Genomic DNA, 25,762 nt, shown 5'->3' with positions numbered 1-25,762 from the left:
AATTACTCCGTGAAGGAGGTCAGGACCTCCGGACGGAGTGTTGTAATCGGCTGATTTTTCATGTTCGCAGTCAAAACACTGGGTTCTCTTCGTGTAATCGGCACGCAATTTTATACGCCGTCTGCGGGCATGCCCGTGTTGATGCACGAATGTGTATTTTTGCCGTTGCTGCTTTCGCGGTCAATGTAATATCGCAGACGCACCCCTACAATTACGAGGCGAATTGGAACGGTCCAGAAAAACGCGTTGTTTGGAATAGCGGGGGGGAGGTAAAAGTTCATGCAGATACGGGGTGGTTTTTATAAGTGGTTCCAGATGTTTTTGCCCATGGTTAAGAGATGCCAAGTTTTTTGGAAGATGTTCGCAGCCAAAACGCATTCTGCCGTACGTCGCATATCTGTGTAATTTCGCATGTGGTGTTGCATTATGTCCGGGATGATGCACGTCTTTTTATTTTTACCGTAGCTGTTTTGATATTGGAGTAAATGGTTATTTTCGAAACATCCCTACTTTTACAATCCTGTGGAATAGACCGTAGGTTTAGGCAGTTGTCTGGTAGCAGAGGTACTGTAAGCAGATATCCTGGTTATCTGGCCGGCGGTAGTAACACTCGCGGTGCTTACCGCCACTGTTGCTGGAATTTGGCTTGTTCCAGGCGCGCTTAATTAGGTACAGGCACCGTAAGACGGTGGGGCTGTCTTTGTTACTAGACACGACCATGATAGTCCGATCTTTATGTGAATGCAATGATTGTGTGTGTGTAATTAAAATGAAGTTAGAACTTGAAGCACAGTATCTTTACACGCCCTGGGAGCAGTAATGGATTTAGCTCTTTGTATGTTTTATGCTTGTGACGCGCCCTCATTGTATTAACCCACGCTCCTCCGCAGCGTCCGCTAGCGCGCTATAATTAAATCCACATCTGGGCGCGCGGCGGGGTCCCCAGAGCAACACAGTGCGGAAGCATTAGCGTGTATTTGTGTCCTGGGGCCGAGAACGCATTTTGCGCAAAGCATGCTGGGTAGCAGAGTGAACTGTCCTGGGGACGAGAGTTTGTGGCGCGGGCGGAGAATGCCAAAACTCCCTCCGTGGCTAAGTTCCTTCCGCGACTAACTCCCTTCTGGGCAAATGTAGAGGGATAACGGTACACCCTCATAGCGTCACCAAATGAGGTACTTTGTAAAGGTCCGTTTCATTTGGTATATATTACCATTGTGACAGCATTTTATACCCCAAAATAGGAATCTTGCGTCTTGTTTTAGGTCCCGATAGTAGAAAGAATGCAGTGTACATGTATTCAGATGGCCGCCGTGTAACGTTACGTACTAGCGAGCGCGCACGACAATACCGCCAGAGTAGAGTAGGTTATCCTAACCCTTTAGATAGCGACAAAGAAAACAAAAACGACAGATTTGCATTAAAGAAAGTTTATTTTCCATAGCCTGGGCTAAGCCACGATCTATAACCTATGGCTTCTCCACGGGCGCTGGGGACGAGCGTGGTATTAACCGTTGCCTAATTATAATGTCTGCACAGTAGGTCTGGCGTTGACGCTTGGGATTTTGTTGAAATATATAAAACTTCACGGAGAATTGTCGCCTATGGCTTCTTGTTTTAAGTTAAATCTAATTAACAGACAAACAAATAAACAAGCAGCACCTGCGTATGTTACCACTTTACCATACATGTACAACCTGTATCTCATTACCTGGATGTCTAACCTTTATCGACATACTCTACCGTACATTATGTACAATGTAATTATAGAAAAAAAACGTGTTTTTTGAATACCTTATTCTTCGGTTGATAATTCTGGTACTTAAAGTTAGGACTTAGACGTTAGAGGCTCAACTAGGTATTTCTTGTTAGAATGTTAGGTGCAGGTAGAAATCATACAGCTCCAATTTTACCTGGATGATATTTCCAGCCCTGTACTGATATTAAAAATTTCGCCTGCCCCCATTTCACAGCTCCTATAACCACAGATGGGTCAGATCTGTCAGATGTGCTGTAATCCGATCTCGTAATCAATATCCTGTAATACGATCACTAGTCGCTGGAATAAAGCAATTACACCTGTGGTAGGTTCTGGGATTGGTTCTTCAGGTGTTCACTCAGCCAAGTGTGACAGGTGAGTGTGGAAAAAGTGAAAGTGATCTCGATCCAGTTTTACTTTTAGCTCACCAAAGAGCTACACTTCCACTGGTCATGACAGAGAAGACAGACGCTATGTACAGTATTTACAGGTTCATTGTACCGGGGAGATTCTCCTAGCTCTTTTCGACATACAAGCACAATGGACAGTGGACCACAGCTTAACGTCCCATCCTAAGGACTGCAACCCTTTCAAGTAGCGTACATTTGGATGAGCCGGGATTTGAACTCCCAACCTCTTGGTTCTGAGGCAGGGTCACAAAAACCAAAAGACTACGCAAGGTACAACAGCTTCTTTCTACAGAGTGCAAAATTATGGAAATCTTTCCCTCTCAAATACATTTTGTACAACCCACAAACCTTCAAAACCAATGTTCACTGCCATCCCCTACCCTAGTCACTTACAAATTGTATATCTCCCACCAACGTATTTCAGTGCCCAGAAGCCACAGGTCTTTTGGCCTGACATTCATTGATTGAGCAAACTCGTAAAAAAAATCATAAAATCACAGAACTCCAAGTTCATGGCAGATGAGTGTAAAATCTAAAAACGTTGGCCCATGTCCAGAGTAACACATCGTCCCATAATATCTCTTCAGCCAACCTAACATTGTTGTAATTGTGTTTTACGATGGTGCGTCGTCGTAAAAACGGCACTGACTAATCTGCACTTGTTACTGAGGTTGACAAGCTGGGGTGGTGGGTCTTATCATAACATACACGATTCACAATCATGTTGAGTACTGTCTGGGCAATCATTGTTACTGTCTCCACTGACATGTTCATGTGCACATAAAATCTCTGGCAAAGCATTGAAATGTTACCTATATTACATACACAATCTCTTGCTCTCTGACTCGAGAGAACCATTCCCATTGAACGAATGGATGGATGGATGGATTGATGGATGGATGGACGGATGGATGGGTGGGTGGGTTAATGGATGGATGGATGGACGGATGAGTGGGTGGATGGATGGATGGATGGATGGATAAATAAATGAATTAACGAATTAATGAATGAATCCATTACCAGAACTATCTATAGGAGTTCAGGGTTCTTTATCACCATGTGTTAACATACAAAAACTCTGGTATAGCGTTAAACATAGCCTGTGTTAAATAATCTCTCGCTATCAGGAGCTGATTGGGCCTCCTCCCTAGCCTGAGAGCTTGTGGCCATACAACTCTAGTCTAACTCCAGAAAACCATTCCCATTCCCAGAACTATGTATAGAAGTTCAGGGTTCTTTATCACTATGTATGAACATATAAAAACTCTTTTGTAAATATAAAAAACTCTTGTATAGCATTATAGTGTTGAACATAGCGCTGTGTTAAATAATCTCTTGCTGTCAGGGGCCGATTTGGTCTCCTCCCTGAGAGCTTGTGGCCATACAACTCTAAGTTGAGTCTAACTTGAGAGAAACATTCCCAGAACCAATAGAAGCTTGAAGGATTCTTTAACATAATGTTGAGTATGTATGCACATGAAAAATCTCTCGCTGTCAGAGATGATTTGGTCTCCAACTCCAAATCTCCAACTCCAGAGAACCATTCTCAGAACTACCAATAGGATTCAGAAGTCCTTAGTACTCTGCATGCACATAAAAGCTGTCGCAAAGTGTCAGAACGCATCTCGTTCCAGTTTTTATGTGCAGATATGCTCCAATCTTCCCAGGACAGATGGTTTGGATGGTACATATAATAGAGGTAGCTGTGATATTGCTCCGCTACTTTGGACAAGTACAGTCAAACTTGTCACTACTGCCTACACATACTTAGAGAAATGGTCACAGAGAACTAGTGGCTGTTATGGACAGGATAGGATTCCTAATGCTTGTGTCATTGAAGTAATCCAAACTAGAAAGGCAACATTTGCAAAGCAAATGCATAATGTCTGCTCTGTTAATTCTTACTCAAACACATTGAATATATGACTTTAAATCCCTCCTGCTGTAAAATTGCAACATGATGTAACCCAACATCAGTTACCATGGTAACAGATGTCTGGTTCAGGTCATTGACCTTTTTGGTTTGGAGACGAAGAAGAAGAGGAAACAGAGCAAAAACAATATGTTTTCCTTTGGTAAACATAAGAACAGCAATGTTGTAGCACCTGTGCAGTAGGACCACCTGGCCACAATGACCAGGTGATCCTTATGCATAGGCGGTACACTTGTCTCCAATACACCTGCCTAACTCACCTGCCCCCAACACACCTGTCCTAGCACACCTGTGTAACAAACTCACCTGTCCCCAGCCCACTTTCTTCTCCTCCTTCTCCTCCGGCCCTCGGCGCGGCCCCGTCTCTAAGGGCGTGTCCTCCGCGTTGCCAGGGAAACCGTCGCCGTTCTGTTGGTCCTTCCCGCGCGGCGAGAGTTCGAGTAGCGGCGACTGCTCTCCGCCTTTGATGCCGTTCACTTTGGGCAGGTCGGATTTGGTCTTCTCTGCTTCCGGATCTTCACCCTGCGTTAAAAAATACACATTACAAGACAATCAAAGATGGCAGACTTCACCCCCTTACCCTTACTGGGGCAGTCAGAGATGGCAGACTTCACCCCCTTACCCTTACTGGGGCAGTCAGAGATGGCAGACTTCACCCCCTTAGGCCTTACCCATACTGGGGCAGTCAGAGATGGCAGACCTCACCACCTTACCCACACACAAGGCAGTCAGAGATGGCAGACTTCACCCCTTTACCCACACAGCTCTACAACCCTTCCAGTCTCCCAGACAAAATCTGCAATTTAACAGGGCTCTAAATTCATTTTTGGGAACAGGTGCACCTAAACTAAAGATTGAGTAGCACAGAAACAATTTTGGGTGCAAATAAAGCATATATAATAATGATGAAATCATATAAAGAATGAAGAAAATCACGCCCAAAATTAAACCAAAGCCTAAACCTCAGCTTGGATAGTATTGTTGGCCCTGGAAATAATCTGGATACCTGCATAGTTCAAGTCTAATCTACAGTTCACATTCTGACACTTAAATTAAATGTCAAAAGTACAAATTAGCTGCAATCTGGGTTCTACATAAGTGCAGATACAGCCAGTACTGCCAGCTCTGGTTTGAAGTTGAAGGTTGCTGAAGGTTTCTATTTTCACCCGCTGCAATTTCGCCTGTGAGTAGGAGAGTAAAATTACAGGTTAGTTCTTGATGCATGGGTTCTGTATCCGCTGGGTTTCGTGCAGGGAATTTTGGAAACCTGAAGAATTGTACAGGGTTCACTGCAGAAATGGGGAGCGAGATCAGGTGTTATAAGTCTGGGAACGATCGAACTTTCATCGAAACAAACTGTTTGATAAATGTTCTACTAACTGTTAATCTATACATATAATACGTGACTGATGAACCTCTTAAATGAAAAACATTTCCTAATATTATTTTAGTACTAGATTCAAGCAAAATTTCCTAAAATTGGTCATTCTATAGGCTATAGCTGGAAGTTAGTCTGGAAGCCAGGCTGTGTTCCAAAAATTTCCTTGGGGGCCTGTTGGCCCTAGAGCCGAGAAACTGGTCTGTATAGGCCCTGGAAACAGTCTGGTATCTAGGCTAACTCAGTGACGAACTTGCTGGTCCCAGAGCTGAGGAGCTAGCCTCTTGGTAGCTCTGCAAGCCCTAGAAACAGTCTGGCACCCAGGCTAACTCAGTCAGGGAGCTATGGTAAAATTTTCTTGGGGGCATGTTGGCCCTGGAAAGAGAGGATCTGGCCTCTGTAGGCCCTGAAAACAGTCTGGTACCCAGGCTAGCTGGAAATATAATTCAAACACATCTATACCTGCAGACACTTCTTTTTGCTGTATGATTATGAACAGTAAAACTCAGTAGGACAAAATTTTACACTCACAGAAGGAATAAAAGTCCCTTCCAATCATACAGCCAATCAAGAACACTAAATTTTGTCTCCACTGGTTTACAGAACTAGCATATAATGCGCACAAATTTCTGTACCCAGTAATTTTGCGATGAAGTATTCCATGCCCTGAATTTTCCTGAATTTTTAACTCAATTTTATGTAGGATCGTAAAAAAGCAGGCCTCAAGCCTCATTCAGAAAACTTTTCAGGGCTGGAAACACTGGGTGCATGTGCACCTTGGTGCACCCAAATTTTGAGCTGTGTACCCAAATATTTTCATAGGTTTACGTATGTAAAGATGTTAGATGTATAGTATAGTATTGTAGTATACAGGATATTCTTAACATCTAAGTGTCAGAAAAATAATATAATTATTATTGTACTCCTTTTAGAAATGAAACATAATTAGTTTTTGCTGACAATCTACTTATTCTATTTCATATGGTGCACCCAAGATATTTTTTGTGCACCCAATTTTTTAGGTTGGGTGCACCTGACAGTCCACCTATTCCCAAAACTGAATTTCCAGCCCTGCTTTCTGAAGGATGTGCGACAATTTTGCAGATTAAAATCTTTATGGCCAGTAATTTTGCAATAAACGGCTTCTTGCCCGGAATATTTGATTTCATTTTAGGCTATAAAAATTCAATTTGTTGGTTCTCAGATTGAAATTGGCATGGCCCTTCCATTGCAGTAAAATGTAGATTGACGAAACAGATCATGGCCTAACAAATTTCACAGATAAAGAATAATTTTCTTGCATTTTGTGTGTTATGTTGTCTTTTATATCTTTATATTTTGCATCATCTTCTAATTATGAAATTATAGGTAATGCAAACAAAATTTTGGCCAAAGGTTTGACAGATCATTCAACAAATTCCTTTTTATCAAAAATCTTTATTTCATCAATCATAATGTTACAGCTTGCTGATCATATTCAAATTATAAAATCACAAGTCCAATTTTGACAGAACAGTCTTGCTTTGTGCATTTTTTTTGGAAATAATACATCATGCATCATATTCCAATTATAAAATTATGGGTCACACAAATCTGATTTTGGCCAAAGATCTGACAGATAGCAGCTCAACAAATTTCATAGACAAAGAACAATTTTGGTGTGTTTTGTGCACCTTTTTTTTTGTAAATCATTTTGACTTAACATCTTGTGTGTGCACATCATATCCCAAATATGAAATTATGGGTCACAAATATCCAATTCTGGCCAAAGATTTGACAGGTAGCTAAAAGAATTATAGACAAAATGAGTGTGTGTGTGTGTGTGTTTTTGGAAATCATTATGAATTTTACATTTTGCATCATATCCAAATTGTACAATCATGTGTCACACAAAAACCCTGTAATTTTGGAAATTTGGAGACCGTACATGTACATTTGCTGTCCAGAGAAATAAATAAAGAGGGCCCAACTTCAGATTTCAGAAAAAAACTCAGTCCTGGCCCCTAGAACACTTAAAAAACCTCCCGAGGACAATGAACCCAGAGCAGCAGCAGTAATTTCACCAAGTGTCAGTAATGAATAATGACATGTTCGGAATTTTATTGTATTGTATTTCAGCCGGAATGGCCCCACACCAACCCACACAATGCACAGGTGACCCCAGCATGAATTATGTGCACCCATCTGGTAACAAAAACCTCAGGGGAATATATGGAAAAAATTAGATAGCGGGCATCGGACAGCAAATGCAATATATTTCCTCAGTTTTCAGGGCAGTCAAAGAGAAATCTGGAAAAATTAGATACTAGTAGTCAGCATTAAGCATTTGCTAGCAAATGTAGAATATTTCCGGAATTATGTTCACCCATCTGGTAACAAAAACCTCAAGGGAAAATCAGGAAAAATTAGATAGCAGGCATCCGACAGCAAATGCAAAATATCTCTCTCACATTAGGATAAATTAGGAAAAGTTAGATAGCCAACATCTGCCAGCAAATGTAGAATATTTCCCTCACATACTTTCCTGCAATAGTATTCATATTTCAGTCATCAGTGCAATGAAATGGAAACCTCAAGGGGATAGTAGGGAAAATTAGACAACCAGGATTTGCCAGCAAATGCTGAATATTTCCTCCAATTTTTTCCCATAGTGTGAAAAAATCAAATGCCATAATCTTTTTTTTTCTTTAAAATCGAACGAAATATGGGACATTTCGTTTTCTAGGCTGGCATTGACGGTCTGGAATGAATTTGCAATTTTGGGGTACAGATGGAATCAACCAACCACTGAGGCGCGTAGGGGGGTCAGGTGTCATGTTAGATCTCTAGGGTTGTACCATAGCATGAAGGGGAGGGGAGGTCAGGGTCTGTGTTGTATTATAGGGGATTTATCATTACCTACATCGGGGCTCTCCCCAAGCAATGAAGCAAGGGTGCTCCCCCTCTTCACAAAATTTTAGCACCCCTCCCAAAATGTTCAAATTTAGGGTTTTCTCTTAGTATTTTCATGAAAAGTTGATGATTTTTCATCAACTGACTGGGGAGCACCTCTTCCCGTATAATTTCTTGCGAGACCCCTGTACATGTACCATGGCATTTGGTGATGGAATCAACCACTGAGGTGCGTAGGGGGGTCAGGGTCTGTGTTGTATTACAGGGGATTACCTACATGTAGCATGGCATTCGGAGTTAAGGGTTAGGACCTGTGCTGGGTTACAGAGGATTAAACTGTGCTCTGTCAGTGCAGAAGGGAGAAAGGGGCAAAATTTAAACATGAACAGCTGGTTTCCATACTGTAGGTGGAAACTGGATATGAAAAAGGAATAGATGGAAGAAACTATGTGAAACTGCTGGGGGGTGCGGGTTGCGATGGGCAGTAGAATGGACTCGAACACTGAGAAAATAGGGGTGGGCTACATAGAATGGACAAGACAACATTTGAGTAATTGTAGCAAATTTTCCTTTTTTTTTTTTTGCTTTGCTACGGACCACCATGTTACTTTTGAAACTTGAAAGTATCAGTTTTTGAAGGGTCAATGGCGAAAAACAGGTGGCCTTCATCTATTTTATCTGTAAGTTTGTTTAACCTCTAAGCAACTTTCAACCTGCTTAGAGAACATGGACAAAATGCTGATGGCTAGAAAGTGTTGTGATGCAGCGAAAAAAAAGCTTGAAGCTGACTGATATCCAAACCTAATTTAGCTGCCAAGTCTCTTTCGTCTACATGTATTTGCAGAGAGGACAAAAGAGACTTGGCAGCTAAATTAGGTTTGGATATGATTACCAGACTAGAAATATCCTTGAATTTATACAGTATGACTCTGCCTCAATAAAAGAAAACTAAAATTCATTAAACAACATCACATTCAATTGACAAGCCAATTTTTTAAAGGAGACAAACCTGTAAAGTTTGGTTTGGTATTGAGGAAAGGCATTAGGTAGTCATTGGGTGAATTCCAGTCTTTACAGTTGAGCTAATTAAACTTCAGTACCAGCGGTGCACACATTTGGATTGGAAGAGCATATGTTCTCCCACATGGCTTAAGCTGTTGTCTGTATTATTTCAAATTGTTTGCTTTCATAGTCATACACTGATTTCTTTGAGCCTTTGTCTTGTCTATCATGAAATACTAAAATCTGCCTGTTGGCCACTTTTCATGAAATTGATTGTTTAAAATTTAATCCAAAATCCGAATATCCTTTTATTGAATTTTAAAGCAAGTCATGTGTTTCGGATTGGGCACATAGATATAGGTTACACACCTGTGTATTGATTTCAATGTATATACATAAACAATTTTGGTTCAATACCTGGAAAAGGCCTCAACAGGGATGGACAGAAATGTGACCCTTTTAATATATTTTCAAAGGTGGCTGCCTTGCCCTTGGTGAATTTTTAGTTTTATTTACCAAATTCGTCCTTTTTTTCTATAGATTCTTCTATCACAAGTTGGCCATCTGATGACATTTTAACCTTCTTCCTGAGGCCTAACCCCATAACTAATACAAATTTGGTTGCAAAACTACTGCCTTAGCCTTCTGATGGTTAATGTTAAAATCTTCTAGAAACTGATGGTGAAATCCAAACGATGCAAAAGAGCAGTGAAGTAAGATGGACTCTCAAACATTCCTTTCCTAGCTGTTGCCTGGATACCACTCACTAGGAATGTTCCAATGACTTAAATTACAATGGGGCCAACAATTAGGAACATAATAAAAGCACAAACAAACACCCCCCCGTAAATGTTGGACTAGCCCGTGCCATCCCTTGGGCCTTGGTCCATTTTTTCCTGCCTCTCCAAAGTGAATTATGGTAACCTGCGGCCCCTTTTAAATCATAACTACGTTGATGTGATCTTAAAAACCGAAAATACACTGCTGTGATCTTTAAGATCTTTACTTACTCCTTGGGGATGATTTAAGAAGAAGTCTGGTTAACCTAAGAACTTGGTTTACTGCGAAGCGGAAATAGAAAGATGCAGATGTGATATGGGCTGTCAGATCGTCCGAAATTTGAGTTCGAAGTCGGTTTTCCTCAGTTTTTCTTCCAAAAATCATTCACACCTTTCCTACAATGTTGTGACAAGTGTTCAGATGAAATATAAGAACAATCGGAAGCGTAGAAGTGTGTAAATTTCGGGGACAGAGCCGGTAGGGGGCCTCTACTGAAGAAAGGGTTTTTTTCGCCAACAATGGCGGCAAAACAAAACACAGAAAAGGCAGTACAAAAACCTGGGCTGGTACCTTTTTAACAGCAACAGTCTGGATGCCGGCATGTCTGCTATCTACGCCACCGTCCCTCTGCATACTACAAGCGGGAAGAATGAATTTCAGCGGGTATTTTGGTCTCTCTTTCCGTAGTAGTGTTGAGCTGTGCTGTGGTGGTTAGGTCGACCTGTCAGTTGATTCCAACAAACCAGCGGACGATCTTTTGGACTGCAGCCGGTTCCAAAAACGTAAACAAACCCACACGTGCTCGAACTCCCAAGCCCTTTCGCCGACTTACACACGACAAAAACGTCCCTGCATTTGCTAAATTCTCCCGTATAAGTCCGTGGTGGCTTGACGGTAAAGGGGAAAGATTGGGACGACAGGAGTCCGTAGCCTCAGCGGTAACCAAATGGCCCTCTTTACTGGATGCGCTGAAATAAATAATTCATTACAGCAACACAGCGCCTGATTTCGTATGCAACCAACAAAAAACAAACAGGAAAGCAAGAACGGGAAACTTTTCCGTCAGATTTTGTAGTTGAGGGTTCAGTGAAAGGTTTTTCTTTTGCGGTAGCTTTCCAGGCGGTTTATAGAAGCAACGCGGTAGCTTTGAAGTTGTCCCTGTACCGTCCGTAATCACAAAGCCGCGGTCAGGGTCATTTGTCAAAAAGTCACCACGGTACAAAGAGGGCCTTTGGCGGTTTGTATCAGAACTGCAGGCAGGTGCACTGGGATAAGTGTCGCAATACGTCAGTACCGTCGTAAATGTATCCATCGTTAACCGGCATTATGTCGTAAATACGCTAAAAAGTATGGTGCATTTATAGCTGATTTCTAGCGATTACACTTGTTCAGTGAATAAATATGGTTTATATAAACCCTTATCGAGATTTCCAGCGACTTCGGTATAGTTACTCCGTAGCTTCTTGTGGTATGTAGTCTAATCTTGAGTTGAGAATGAATACACTAGTTGAGTACACTACCTGCCCTTTGAATGCACTTTGAATCGTTTTATCAAGGAGATTTAATTAGAAAAAGCCCGAAGCTATTGATGTATGATTCTCTCAATAGTGCAAAACTTTCTGTGATGCTCCTGTCAATAGTGTAAACATCTCTGTTATTGACAGGAGGGTCCTGTCAACAGTGCTGAAAATTCTGTGATAAAATGACTGGATAATAGTGAATAGCAAAAATTTGACACAATTCTCATTGTTTATGATCGAAAATGTCAATTTCTGCGCATTTGTATATAGAGAACTTACCAGTCGGACGGCCGCTAGGGGCACTTTCAATCGGCCTAGTTCAGTGTCAAAGTCAAAGAAAGTTTTCCGTGCAAAGATGACCTCTAGCGACTTTTGTAAGAACCGCAAGTAGAAACAGTGCGGATCAAGTACCGCAATACGTCACTATTGTCGTAAATGTACCTACCGTCAACTGTACTAAGTGTCGTAAATACACACAGCTACCGCGGTGTGCGCATGCCCGTATCCAATGGCAACCGGGTATTTGTTTGACAACTCAGCCCTTCTTGATTACAGCGTTCTGTTGTGCCGTAGTCAGGAAGACTTCTTCAAGAAAATCGGACGGATATCTTAGCCATCCGCGGTTTTAAGGACCAGATTTCTGCATTTAGAGTAAGGTTGAACTTCTAAGATGGCCACAGCATACTATGGACGCCCTCCACCACCTGAGGAAAGCATTTATAATCTTATTCCAAGGGAAGAGATCAAACCATCCAAGCCGGCTAGGTTCGTGGAAGGAAAACCTGGGATTATCAAAAATGCAGGGTAAGTTTTCGTCCTTCATAGGTTATATTTGATTCCCCAGATCTCGTTGTTGTGTACCTTGTCGGTGTAGAGTTTGCTGTATATCTGTTCGTGAAACGACAGTCGTTGTGAGTTCGAAAATAAACAAACAATATTAAATGCCTCAGAGTTAGACATCGCAAATGTTTTGTTTCCTTGTCTCCAAGATGTCATAATAATGATAATCTTAATAATTAGCACTTAAATATAATGTCAGTAGCCTAACAACTGAGCTGAACAACTAGGTATCTTCGTTTTTGCTTTAATTTTTTTCTGGACTTTTTTTTTTATTTACCCAGCCTTATATTTTTCACAGTTACACGTCCAAGTTCAATGATACTGTGAAGACGGAACTTAAGAAAGACAAGGCTCCTGCCAAGACGATGGGCCCGGCCAAGGTGGACGTCAGCCCGCCCAAGGAGTTCCTCAAGAAACACCAGAAGGAACCTCAGCTGCCAGCAAGTAAGTCAGCTTTCTTGTCACCTGGCCGTAGATGCTACTCTACTTTACTCTTAGCTATTACTATTAGCAGAAAAATGGAAAAAAGTTCTATAATGTTTATATGAATTATGACCTCCGTCCCAACATCTGCTTGGAGATTATATCATGTATAGTGCTGCTTCTGAAATAGTTTTGGAAAATGAATGTCTAATTTCTAAATCAGAAAGTAAGTTACCCAAGATTAGCCGCCGATTACGATTTACGTTTAAGTCTCAGAGCTGATTACGACTTTACGCCTTGCGGCTAATGTACTATTACGAATTACATTGATTTTTGGGGAGGCTGCCAACGGATTGTGAAGACTGAAAAGGCCTGATTACGCCTTACGAAAAAGGGCATGCAGGCCCCCTTATACCAATAGTCAAGCTAAAACTTACCTTGGCTGACCTGTTAACTTCAATCTGTCCTTTGCAGAGAAAGCGTTCCACTACCCAGATGAGGACAAGCGTCGCCCAGCCGTGCCCAGGAAGGAGGAGAAACCTCTGATGGGTCTGCAGACCAACAAGAACTTCATCACCACCAACGCCGTGGAAAACATCATGTCTGTCCCGAAGAAACCCGTCGCTAAGTACGCTGACACGCCCAAGGGAGCAACCTTCGACCTGGACCCATCCGGGCTCAACCCCAAATATGTGCACAAAAAGGTGAGAATAATTCTGTAGTAATTTGTAGAATTTTGTCGCAATTTATTACCCTCTACCAGGCTTCTGTAGCGCCAAATGTACTCCTTTAGCAGACTGTGATCTAGTATATTTGGCCAATTTCTACTCTTTCCAGCCGCTTCTGAAGCCTGGTAGACGCTAACAATTTACATGTTTTTAAAAAATTTTCGCAGGCTTGTAGAAGGTTTGTGTCAGAGTATTGATAGGCAAGACACTAAGTAAACTGTTAAGAAGAAGTTCTGAACAGAAAATCAAAAAGTGTACATGGAGAAAAACTGGAGGTCAGATCTTCTGTGGTGTGGTATCCCAACTGTCAAGTAGTCTAAGGAATAGAGGAGACGAGAGTAGAATTTGATGTCTTGGAGAATCCTAAGACTTTTTCCTCGCTCCTTCAGGACTACGGGAAGACTCCTGAATACCTGAACAGAAGGAAGGAAGAAGTACAGAGAGCTCAGGAGGAATATGACGCTTACGTGAGGGAACATTTCAGACGGGGGGCCATGAAGTCTCTGTCAGAGGCTGAGAGACAAGTAAGTTGATTCTCCACCTGTTTGTTGTGTTTAACAATATTTAGTTCTGACACCTGTTAACAAGTTTCAGGTTTATTTATTTCACCATGGATGATGGAGTCAACCGGTTTTTATTTCTGCCAGGTCTCTGTATGGATGGCCTCATTTGAGACAAAATTTGAGAATCCTAACAGTGTATTGATTAACATGAACAGTGAATGTGCCTGGTAGGTAGTGAATAAATGCAACTTACCACTATCAAAATTAGAAGTGCTACTGGAATTCAGTATTAGTTGTTAGACCAGTCTATCAAATTTGTCTCACCACTCCCGAGCACCAGCTTCATAACCAGACGCTCTAACCGCTCAGCCGAAAAGGTCTACACCCGTCGGCCGGGTCAGTTGGTAGCGCCTATAAGCCCCCACCTTTACAGTACTGTCACAGTGTGTAAGTTGGTCTATTTCTTTAGTCTGCATTAGGATTATACAGTGTCATGTTCTGGAATGTCTTCTTACGTACCCAAGAACACCAGAAAGACTTTGTGTTTGTGTAATCTACTGGTAAAATAAATGATAATAAATGAATGCAATACTCTAAGCCATCCATCCTAACCCCATCTCGTCCCTCTCCCATCAGATGATGCTGGATGGTTTGAAGAACAACTGGGAGCTCCTCCACCATCAGTACCAGGGTCTGTCTGTCGTCACGGATACGGCGCCCAAGAAGGCTCGCAAGGAGCGCATGGAGGCAGAAATGAAGCAGCTAGAGAGAGATATAGAAGCCATCGAGAAGCACAAAACTATCTACATCGCAAACCACTAAATGAACAATCTTCAATTTTTTTGGGGAAAGGGTTACGATTATCATAATATATGTGTTATTGTTGGAATTCTAAGAGAGAAGATGGCAAGTGTACAAAAAGAACTAACATAGAAGCTATTGAAAAGCACAAAACTACATTGCAAACCACTAAACAATCATCTGTAGTCCTGGGGGGAAAGGGTTTACAAGCATGTCAGCAGAACATACTGCACCAGCGCAAAACCCGTAATGTACATGTATTGCGCATAGCACTTTGGCAGAACGTCTCATATAAGGCCATATGCCCGTATGTAAGATTAACATCCAGTCTGTAGTTTCCAAATGTTATGTCAGAAAAGACATTGTCTGCAACAGGCAAAATTCTGATGCAGCATTGACCAGAAATCCAATGAAAAACGTGAAAAATTTGCGTTTTGCACAGGCGTAGTACATTCTGCTGAAGTGCTACAATTATAATATATTATCAGTAAGCGTTTGTGTTGGAATTCTGAGAGATAGAGAAGATGGCAAAAATACGAGAAGAACTAACATGACATGTACTAATCCTTTCAACGTGACGAACATTTGTATGTTACTAATTATAGTGCCTTATTATTGTGTCACAAGTTTGGAAATATGTACATTGTACATACAGTTACTTCCAGCTAATATGGGGTGAAGAATTGCACTACGCTGCTTCCCAAGTTGCCAACATTGAGTTATCAGTGCACCTAATAGCAGAAACGTTACACTAACAGCAAGGTTTTTGTAGCAAAATTGCCATCATGTACTATGTGAAATACACAGAATTAAGTGTAATACTGATGTTACAAGTTGCCAATGTTGAATTCTCTTGAGCACCAGAATATGGAGGTTCCACTAAAAGCAAGTTTTTTTTGTATTAAAAGTGCCTTACTTTGTGTAAAAGAGATAAAATGAAGTGTAATACAATGTACACTCTCTACCACTTCTAGTGCTTTCATCAAAAATAACTGTCTTACTCTTAGACAGCCAGGGTGTCAGCAAAGTAGAACATTTTATACATTGCTTGTTCGTGTTTGAGTACTCGGTTCTTGTGAAATTTGTCACAAAGTATTTAGGACACAGATTTTGTATATACAACCAACAGCTCTTAATATTGTACATAAAGAGACAAAATAAAAGTTGTGATAGTAAAATATGAAATGTGTGTTTCCTCTCTTTTTCCTTTCATTCAACACTGGACTGGTTCATATTTCTTTTAATGCCAAGAATAGCTTTACTATGTACTAGGCTGTCCCAGAAAAATTTATTTCTGGTGGTATTCAGTGCTCAAGTGTTGCCAAAACTCTGCAACCATTTAAAGCCCAGGAAACAATAGGAAATCTGATACTGTTGTCCTTAGAAACAAGGTCCCTTGTAACCAGAGCCTTTTGTTCCAATTTAAATGGCATTTCAACAAAATGGTAAAGAGGCACTTTAAAGACTTTTAACTTCTATTTTCTGAACAGAACATGACTCATACACACATCTAAAAATATTTAGCAAAGTCCTCTCCAAAATTGAACAGAAACAACACACACACACACACACTCTCTCTCTCACACACACACACACAGCCACTCACATCCACAAACACACATTCACACACACACACACACGCACACACAATAAACCATTCATAGAATAAATAGACTCATAATCACCAAACACCCATCAGTGTGGTTCATCCTTTTATTGTTGGCTCCATTGTGAGGTGAGCAAAACTGTGATGACTTTGCTCCTCTGAGCCTTTATCCTGGTGTAAGTACAACTACAAATTTAAGTCAAGATTGTACTAAGTAAAGTGTATCATGCATCTATATATATATATTATATAATTTAGCAATTGGAAAGGTTCAATTCTTTATGAATATTCCACAAGTGTTTCTCTTGTATACATCAAAAACACACAAAAACTGAGAAGTCTTCTAATTTTATATAATATGTACACGTATAAAAAGGAATATACCTTTTTTTCAGTGATTTTTCTTACTTCTACTACAAATAGGAAAAGGTGTCGCAATATTATAATATCGTAAATTTGATATAAGAAACTATTGATAAAGACATTTTTATGAATTATTGCTGACAGAAGTATTTACAGTGCAGAGGTTTTGCTATTGGTTTAAGTTCCTGAAGGAAACTGCATTTTGTCGGTAAGTTAGTTAGTTTGTGCTTCTGTACAAATTCGAGGCATTTGTTAAATAGTGAGCTTTAGTATTCTTACAACAAGATGGATTGCAGCAAACTAGAGTCACAGTGTGTGGCAATTCTAAAATGCATAAGTTGTTTAAAACACCTTATTATGTCCTCAAGTCACAAGAGAAGTGGGCTCTTTGGTGAAAAAAATTCATTCTCTATCTTTGAGAGACACATACATGTGTACTAGTATTACTAGGTAACTGTAAGGTGTTTTTATGGCACCAGACATACATGAACAGATACATGTGCTGATTTTGTCTTGAGCTAAACTTTCTATAACTTTCTGTAACTTTCTTTCGACACTCTAAATCTCAGGGATTTGAACTACATTTAATTTAGCCCCTTCATTTTTCATGTTTATCTGGTGAGAAAGCTACAAGCCAGACTCACAATACAGCAGGGTCAATACTTCATCAAGATGTGACCATATGTTATGATAATAGTTTTTCTTAAGGTTACGAATCCAAGAATGTTGTGAAGCAGCCAGTAGTTTGGGAGATTTACTCTTTACTCCCAAACATGGTTCACACTCTAGGAAGAAAGAGCATAAATTTCAATTTTGAATCAAAGGTCTTTTTCATCCTTGTATTTTTGCTGCTGGAAAGGGACAAAAAAATTGGCCACCTCATGGCACCGATAAAGTAGTTATAGCCTACTTCACAGACTTCTTGGCACAGCAGCATTTATATTTTTGGAGGGGGCATTGATACGCAATTTTTTTACACCGCCTAAGGTTCTTTAATGCATCAGAGGGAGTAATGCCGTGGAGGGAATTTTGCCGAAGAAATGCAGCTGTTCAAAGAAGTCTGCAAAGGAGGCTAATGATAAAAACACCTCTTCATAGACAGTAAGTACTCTGAAGATAAGTGCTTTACATGTAAATGGTGTTGCAATTTTTTAAAACTTCATTTTCTTTTGGCAGAGCATTGGGGGAATCTTAATTCGCATTTTAAAACATTTTGCAGCTGAATACGGTAACTACAAGGCAGTGAAAACGGTCGAATAATTTTTAAAATGACATCCACTTATCAATGATTCCAATACATTCTAGAGGGGGGTTTGAATTCTCAAATTACCCATTCCATTGCCATGGCCCCCAATTGTGGAAAATTCAAGTATAAATACGGAATGATTTCTCATATTCTACAAGTTCAAGTTCAAATTACTCCATTCTCGTTTGGAATGTTCATGATTGGTGAAATTTCTTCTGGAAAACCAGTGCTTTCTTTCGTCAGTAGTGATCATTCTTTACACCAAGTATAACTTGCACATAACCCTAAGTTCTTTGACACCTCTGGGCCTCATCAGACACCCACAAAATTCCTTGCTTCTTAGACCTTCAAAAAGGAAGACAACTCGATACTCAGTGTCGAGACTGTCAGCATTTCCTAACCCAGACCTAACAGCCTTGAACTCAAAACAAGTCTGACACATTCCTCAGCCAATGAATTAGTTTCATCAGGTTGGTAAGACACTGAGTAAAGAAACTCTTTTTACACAACCAAGTCTTTTATTCAGTCGACGTTCCAGTGACCGTCTGTCACCTTCCTCAGGGCAATTCTGACTGGTTCACATTGCACTGCAGCACAGGTGTCGCTGCTATTCTTATAGATTCATTTCCAGATAACATTGCTGTAGTGCAAAGTGAACCAGTCAGAATTGCCCTGAGGAAGGTGACAGGCGGTCACCGAAACGTCGGCTGAATAAAAGACTTTGTTGTGTAAAAAGAGTCTCTTCACGCATTCCTCAGTCAAGTTGTCATCTTGGAATTCTTTATTTTGTCCAAGAAACAAGTAACTTTGCTGGGTGTCTCCATCTCTCTAAGATTCCTGTAGTAAGTTACAACAACCTCTTCAACTGCGTCTTAAGATCTATTCCGTCTTCTCAGCTTCTTCTGCTGGCTTCTCCTCAGCATCTTGAGTTTCTGCCGGTTTCTCGGTGGCGTCTTGAGCTGGTGTCTCCTCTTTCTTCATCCCCTTCCTTGCCTTGTACCCCTTAAACCCCGCCTGGATTTTTATCGCGGCCTTTTCCGTTTCCGGATCATTCAGATCGATGTCTATTTCTTCCTCTTCTTGTGCTGCAGCAGGTTTTTCTGTTGTTTCTGCTTCCTCTTTCTTTTCTTCAGCTTTTTCTTCAGATTTTTCTTCAGGTTTTTCTTCCGCCTTCTCCTCAGCTTTCGGAGCTTCTCCCTCCTTTGGTTTCATCCCCTTTCTTGCTTTGTAGCCCTTGAATCCAGCCTGGATTTTTATCGCTGCTTTTTCTGTTTCCGGGTCATCGAGATCAATGTCAATTTCTTCTTCTTCCTCTTTCTTTTCTTCCTTCTTTTCTTCTGTCGGTTCGGAGACTTCAGGTTCTGGTTTCGTCTCCTCAGCAGGTTTTTCTTCCTCCTTAGCAGGTTCTTCCTTGGCTGGTTCTTCCTCCTTCTTGGTGATGCCCTTCCGCACTTTGTAGCCCTTAAACCCAGCCTGGATCTTCAGGGCGGCCTTCTCTGTTTCAGGATCATTCAAGTCAATATCAATTTCTTCTTCTTCTTCTTTTTTCGCCTCTGGTTCAGCTGCAGGTGTTTCTTTGGCGGGTTTTTCTTCTGCAGGTTTCTCGGCAGGTGTGTCTTCCTTGGGAGCCTCTTCCTTGGCGTCTTCAGGTGCGGCCTGAGCAGCTGCAGGTGTCTCCTCGGCAGGTTTGTCTTTCTTCATCCCCTTCCGCACTTGATGACCTCGGAACCCGGCCTGCAGGAGGAGAGAAAACAAAACATTGGTTAGAGATCTGAAGAAGTTTGCTTATTTGTTTATTTTGTTTCTTAAATGTTTTTTATTTATTTATTCATTTATTTATTTGAACTCTGTCACAAGGACAGGACAGGGGGAACAGGCGGTGCCTTTTCAAGGCCCCCTGTCCAGATAAAAACATTTAAAAAATCTAAAATACAAGTAGTAACAAATACAAGTGATCACTAACAATGTTCTAAGAAGTAAACAGATAAATAATTCATTTATAAAACACTGAAATCAGCCGGCTGGCTGCTTTAATTGGGGTCATGAGGGAAGAGGTCAGAGGATCAGAGAAGTACAAGACACAGGTTACATGTTTGAAGTCCTAAAAAATCCATAAACACATACAGTGAATCTATAGACATGTATAATTACACATACAGGTATCAGCATTACAAAGACATATATAACTAAGGAGCTTTAAATTCAACATATGGTCCATATCATTTCATTTGGGTCATTTCAGTTATTGCAGAAGTCTCTTAAAACGGGACGGAGTTCAAGGGGCCACACTTGCCTCTGTTGGTAGATTTGTTGATCTGTTACATTGAATAGTGATAATCAGGTAACCAGGCATGTTCAAGGTATTGGAGGAAATGCAATATCTAAAATGTGTGATATCTTCTTTGATTACCAGACACATTGTACCCAACTAGACAGATACCTTAAATTTCTCTCAGACTGGTAAATCGATCATCGATAACTGTTTCTGATCTCTCATTCTGGCAGAGACTGCAATGATTTTTCCTTGGTTTCTCCTTTGTTTTAATTTGCTATTCAGAACACAGCCTGAAAACCCCCGGGTCTGTCACGGATGTCAGTATAGCTTAAATCTATTTATTTTCATCTTAAATTTCTCTGTTACAATACTGTTTATCAGGGATCGTGCATTCTGGCAGAGACTGTGATGATTTTTCCTTGGTTTCTCTTTTGTTTTAATTTGCTATGCAGAACACAGCCTGAAAACCCCCGGGTCTGTCACTGGCAATAAAGCATGATAAAGAATGGGCCAACCATAAGCCCACATAAGTCTCTGGGCGGGGCTTTTATATTGGTGCTTCTGGTGATTCACACAACCTCAATCTCTGTCTTCAGCACGCTTGGAACTGCTCCAAGAACTAGGAATATTTTCTCATTGGAAATTCAAACTCTACTACATGTACTGGATAAATTACGGCGATAATTTCTGGACGTTTCAAGTGACTGTTACATCCTCCACTCTTCTTCAGCATCACTAATGAACTAACAAACTCGTTTAATGCATATGAGCAAATGGGAAAACAGTTTGCACTTCTGGTGATTCACACACTCTCAATCTGTCTTCAAGCTCTTGGAACTGCTCCAAGAACTATGAATATCTTCCTTTTGTTAGATTTGCCTTGCCTTTACATCCAGTTTTAGATTTAGAAGAAATAGTGGTCTAACTGCTCATTTATTCTACATGTAATACAAATTCTAGTCTCAATTTTTTTTTTAAAAACTCCATATGCTAAAACATGCAGTAACAGACCCTGTCCTTGGTGCTGAACTACATGTATATTTCTCCCATATGCTTAGAACCGTTCCAAGTACTGTGAGTTTCTTGCATCTATAAGATTTTGTCTTTACCTCCAGTTTTCAGATTTAGAAGAACTGTGAGGATTCAAACTCATGACGTGCTAGTTCACTACAGAGAAGAAGAGAGATATCACAACTCAATGCCAACCCAATGTCTATAGTCCCTCCATCCACTCTTCTTTCCCTTGTTTTTGTAGTTTAATAAAGCAAATTTGCTTTGCCTGGCTACATACATACTGTTTTCTGAGGCTACAACGGACTTCGTTGTTTCATTTCTCAGGCTTTGTGGCCAAAAGACAGCAGTCAGAAAACAGCACACGATCAGCAAAAAGAAACGCATTATAACTCAGTGTCTCCTCCCTCCCTCCTTTACAATATCTCCACTCTTCATTCCATTGTTTTTTGTTGTTTAATATACAATTCATTTTCCTTGACTTCACACATACTGTCTTCTTTGGCTATAACGGACTTCATTACTTCATTTCAGCAGTCAGAAAACAGCACACGATTAGCAAAATAAAAGGAAGCAATATAATTCAGTGTCTCCTCCTCCCTCCCTCCCTCGCAATATCTCTGGCACATCTGTGCTTAACGCATGATCACATCTGGCTGAACACGAGTCATTAACGCATAAACAAGTCTGTTTCCCACGTTCTATTATATATCCATGAACTTCTATTGCTGCTCACTCTATTAAGGCTCACTCACGAACAGGCACTGACAAGTGGTGCGTAAGACGGGTTCATTAAGAAACACTTGCGAACAGGCACTGAAAAGGACAGCGTGGGGCGAGATCGATCGTTGTGATTCGCTTGCAAAACAGGCACTGACAGGCAGAGCGTAGGACGGAGTCATTAAGATGCGCTCGTGAACAGGCACTGACGGGTGATGCGTAGGACGGGTTCATTATGAGATTGTTCTGGGAATAGACTGACCCTGAGTGTCCATCACAATTACCAGTTCAACCAATGATAGCTGAGCAATTAGCGACCCGACCAATGAAACAATGGCTGCATGTCCATCAAAAATTTTGCATTCACACATGTATGCATTGTTCTTAATTTGCATTTCGAGATATTAACAAAGGTGCTATATGGGATTGCTATTTTGCTCCTGTGAATTTTTTGTATTCACGAATCATCACTTGGTCCAGTGGTCGGAGCTATGAAAAAATTAGCATATGTAAAAACAAAATGCTGGACACTTTTATTTGGACTATGAGAAATTTCCAGGAAACTATCAAAAATAAAATATATCTACATCTTTTCCATGATAGAATTCCAAAAATGTTGATATTCTGACAGAGTCTTAAGAATATGTAAGACAATTAAATTCAATTTGGAAAATGTTTGTTGGTTGGTTCTGTTGATACATGAATCTCACTTGTAAAATTATATAATGAGAAAGGGAAGCTTCAGCCTAAAATGCATAAGTTCAACAGTTGCAGTGCTTAATGATGGGACTTCAATTAATAGACTGTTCTTCCTTATGATGCATAATGAATAACTTCATGCATAATACGAGATAGTAATTCAAAGTTTCAGGGAATGACGTCGTTACCATTTTATGCCCTGCCAACAAATCAAGATATGTATCGAACTGAAACGTTTTACGAGGAAACGGCTGTCGGCTTATTCTCAGGGCTTATTTTTTACGGCTTGTCATAAAATGTTACGGACGGAACGCCGTGGCGGCCATCTTGGTTCCACAGTTCTGCACGTGTGACCTTCAAATTGGCGCGAGCCTCCTAAAAATCTATACTGGACAAGGTCAGAATAAATCAATTTGGGAACAGAAGTACAAGAGCGACATTCCAAGGAAATGTTTATTAAATAATGACAAGAAGCATCTGGTATATATAAAATCCTGTGCCCAATGCAATTTCAGAGCAGCAAAACTGGAATATTCTGAATATGGCAATTTTTATGATATTGACACATACTGCTTCAAATTAGCACATGTAATCAGCATTTTATACTTTGGGCATTTAAAACTGCAGAAACAGGTACCAAAATGAGTCCTAATTATATTTTATGGGAGGTACCCTAAAAATCAGCTCAGGGCCCTTCCAGTAACCATTTTATGTCTGAATTTTGGATATTTTTGCTCCACGAGGGTCCATATACATTGGGATAGTGTGGTTTTAATTCAGTATGTAGATAAGTGTCTGACTACAATATTGACTTTGAAAAATCTGATTTCCAAGCGCTAAAAACTGCACTGGATGAAAAAAAATGGTTCCCAGACAATCTACTTTACGATAATGGCTGTTGAAAGTTTCCATCAATACATGCAGTACGTGTGTACCTCTGGGCAAAGAATCGTAAATGCCAGGTACATGTGGGAGTGGGGGGGGATTTGATGTAGAAGGCTGATGTGGAAAAATACGATATAAAACTTGACAAGTGCATGGATTCAGGGGCAAAGAAAGGGTGTGTTAAGGGTTGCCTCCATAGCATGCCAAAAACTGGGGGTTTTGGGGGCCTTCATGGTCTTTGGGAGCTTTTATGTGCTATTTTCTGATTGCATGTAGACAACACAGCCGGCCTGGTTGAATTACCCCCGTTTTTCCCCCATGCAAATTAAAATAAAAATAACTAAATTTGATGTAAAAATTTGTTGACGCTTTCGAAGCACAGTCTGTGATATTTTGTCAATACCTGAGTCACACATACATACACGTACATGTACGCGTCTCTGAATATTGTATTTCTGATATTAGTCTGGCACCGAGGTGGCAACAACACATTCCTGCATACTTTATCGAACCCCAACTCCCCACTCACAGATATTCTTAGCAACAATGTCACAAAAATCAATACAAACGCAACAAGTTCTGCCACATGTAACAAACTAATCTGTCCTTTACTGTACCCCAGTGGTGCCCTCTATTCATGTATTCAAATGTAGACATGAAAATTCATTGATTTTGGAGCTTCTGAGTGACTAAGGCCTTCTTTTGTCGCTCCGGCTTTTAATAGATCTTTTCTAATTTGATAAAATCCTGAAAATTTGATTCCAAGTAATGAAATATCAATCTAAAATGGCAGGTCTTTCTTAATTATGCATGGATATTGGACTCAGATGTGACTAAACACCATGATTTTGAGTGACTCAGTGTGGCTTGCTTTGATAAATTTAGGCCACAAAAATTCATATCCTTGGCTATCAGAGATATAAGAGCAAAATTTTAGCAAAAAGACATCATAAAAACAGATTGCTGGAAGTTTTTATATATGACTTTATGATCTTTAATTGCTAAAATTTCTCTTTGAAAATTTATAGACTTAAAGATCTGACTAATATATATGCACCACTTAACTGTGTATAGCACACAAGGCACAGACTTCTTACGCTCAGTTTTCATGTTAATTTTCAAGTTCAATTTTAAGTTTTTGAATCTGAAAACCAACAAATCAAATTGTTTTTTTTACCATCATGTTCACTTGGTTTTATGTAAATTACACACTTTGAACCTTGGTTTTGAGTCAGCTGTAAGATTTGATGATAAAAATCACCAGTTTGCATGTTTAGACATTTGCCAAAGTGTAATGGAAGAAAACATCAAACAAAATTCTTGGTGGGAACTCAGGGTCGTGTGATCAGGGTCAAATGCTTTCTTGAGAAATTCTTGTAAGAAATAAAGGTCCGGATCAAGGAGGGACCAAGGAGTAAATACATCACGTTCTGACTCATGTCAAAATATCAAAACATTCTTGGCAAAAGAAATAACTAGTACAGTCAACCCTGTACAAGTGAGTCATACCTCTATATAAGGACCACCTGGCCAATATGACCACTTTTTGGTGGTCCCTTAGATAATTTTCCTATTAACACAAGCATTAAGAATCCTGTCTATAGTGACCACCTGTCCACAAAGACCAAATTTCTTGGTCCCTTGAGTGGTGGTCAGTTTTGAATTATGATCTGATTCTATGAATTGCTAGTCTAAGAATAAAATTGCAAATCTTTATGGCAAAATTATTCTTTCAAAGTCAATCTAATGGTATCATGCACTTTGAATTAGAATAACTTAAGCTTAAGCTAAAATAACTAAGCTGTTTTTAAAAAATGATGATACAGTCAATGTCCCCATTAGCATAGATTTATATAGAAGACAGCTGAATTCATGGTTTAATCAGACCTGTATGGCTGGGAATATTTTTAGGGAGACAGTCCAATTCAATTTTCCTTGAAAAGCCCTCCTAAAAAATCATACCAAATTCAATATAAAGATGTTGTTTGTAT

The 25,762-nt window shown here is 40.2% G+C and overlaps 3 protein-coding genes across 6 annotated transcripts in view; 1 reads left to right on the top strand and 2 right to left on the bottom strand.

The window, feature by feature from the left end:
• Positions 1 to 11,220, bottom strand: part of LOC109488287 — a 39,504-nt gene extending 28,284 nt beyond the window's left edge. Inside the window, exons 1-2 of the mRNA XM_019792480.1 lie at positions 10,722 to 11,220; positions 4,406 to 4,621 (exon numbers count right to left, since the gene is read on the bottom strand). Of these exons, the coding sequence (XP_019648039.1) occupies positions 4,406 to 4,621; positions 10,722 to 10,784 (279 nt within the window). The 5' untranslated portion in view covers positions 10,785 to 11,220. The remainder of the gene's footprint in view (positions 1 to 4,405; positions 4,622 to 10,721) is intronic.
• A 956-nt stretch (positions 11,221 to 12,176) lies between these two features.
• LOC109461510 (enkurin-like) lies at positions 12,177 to 15,350 on the top strand. Of its 2 annotated transcripts, none has more exons than XM_019757882.1 (6): positions 12,177 to 12,475; positions 12,810 to 12,955; positions 13,409 to 13,638; positions 14,052 to 14,186; positions 14,802 to 14,981; positions 15,133 to 15,350. In XM_019757882.1, exons 1-6 carry the CDS (start codon positions 12,342 to 12,344, stop codon positions 15,136 to 15,138), a joined length of 831 nt encoding a protein of 276 aa, XP_019613441.1. In that variant the 5' UTR covers positions 12,177 to 12,341; the 3' UTR covers positions 15,139 to 15,350. The 2 variants fall into 2 exon arrangements, with proteins under 2 accessions (XP_019613441.1, XP_019613442.1); XM_019757883.1 differs by having other exon boundaries at positions 14,802 to 14,987; positions 15,139 to 15,155.
• A 3,450-nt stretch (positions 15,351 to 18,800) lies between these two features.
• LOC109461512 (ABC transporter F family member 4-like) overlaps positions 18,801 to 25,762 on the bottom strand; it is a 42,599-nt gene continuing 35,637 nt past the window's right edge. For all 3 annotated transcript variants that reach the window (XM_019757888.1, XM_019757889.1, XM_019757890.1), the window contains one exon: positions 18,801 to 19,915. In XM_019757888.1, coding sequence (XP_019613447.1) covers positions 19,061 to 19,915 — 855 coding nt within the window. In that variant the 3' untranslated portion in view covers positions 18,801 to 19,060. The remainder of the gene's footprint in view (positions 19,916 to 25,762) is intronic.

Source organism: Branchiostoma belcheri, unplaced genomic scaffold (assembly GCF_001625305.1).
Source record: "Branchiostoma belcheri isolate BF01 breed outbred unplaced genomic scaffold, Haploidv18h27 scaffold93, whole genome shotgun sequence".
Taxonomy (NCBI): domain Eukaryota; kingdom Metazoa; phylum Chordata; class Leptocardii; order Amphioxiformes; family Branchiostomatidae; genus Branchiostoma; species Branchiostoma belcheri.
The sequence above is the reverse complement of the archived record's forward strand: the minus strand, read 5'-3'. Positions and strand labels throughout refer to the sequence as shown.

Excerpts from the sequence above, each read along its gene's own strand:
- LOC109461510 (XM_019757882.1), top strand. The coding sequence starts at position 12,342 with ATGGCCACAGCATACTATGGACGCCCTCCACCACCTGAGGAAAGCATT. Across the intron at positions 12,476-12,809 it reads GGGATTATCAAAAATGCAGG|TTACACGTCCAAGTTCAATG; the intron begins GTAAGTTTTCGT and ends TATTTTTCACAG. Across the intron at positions 13,639-14,051 it reads CCAAATATGTGCACAAAAAG|GACTACGGGAAGACTCCTGA; the intron begins GTGAGAATAATT and ends TCGCTCCTTCAG.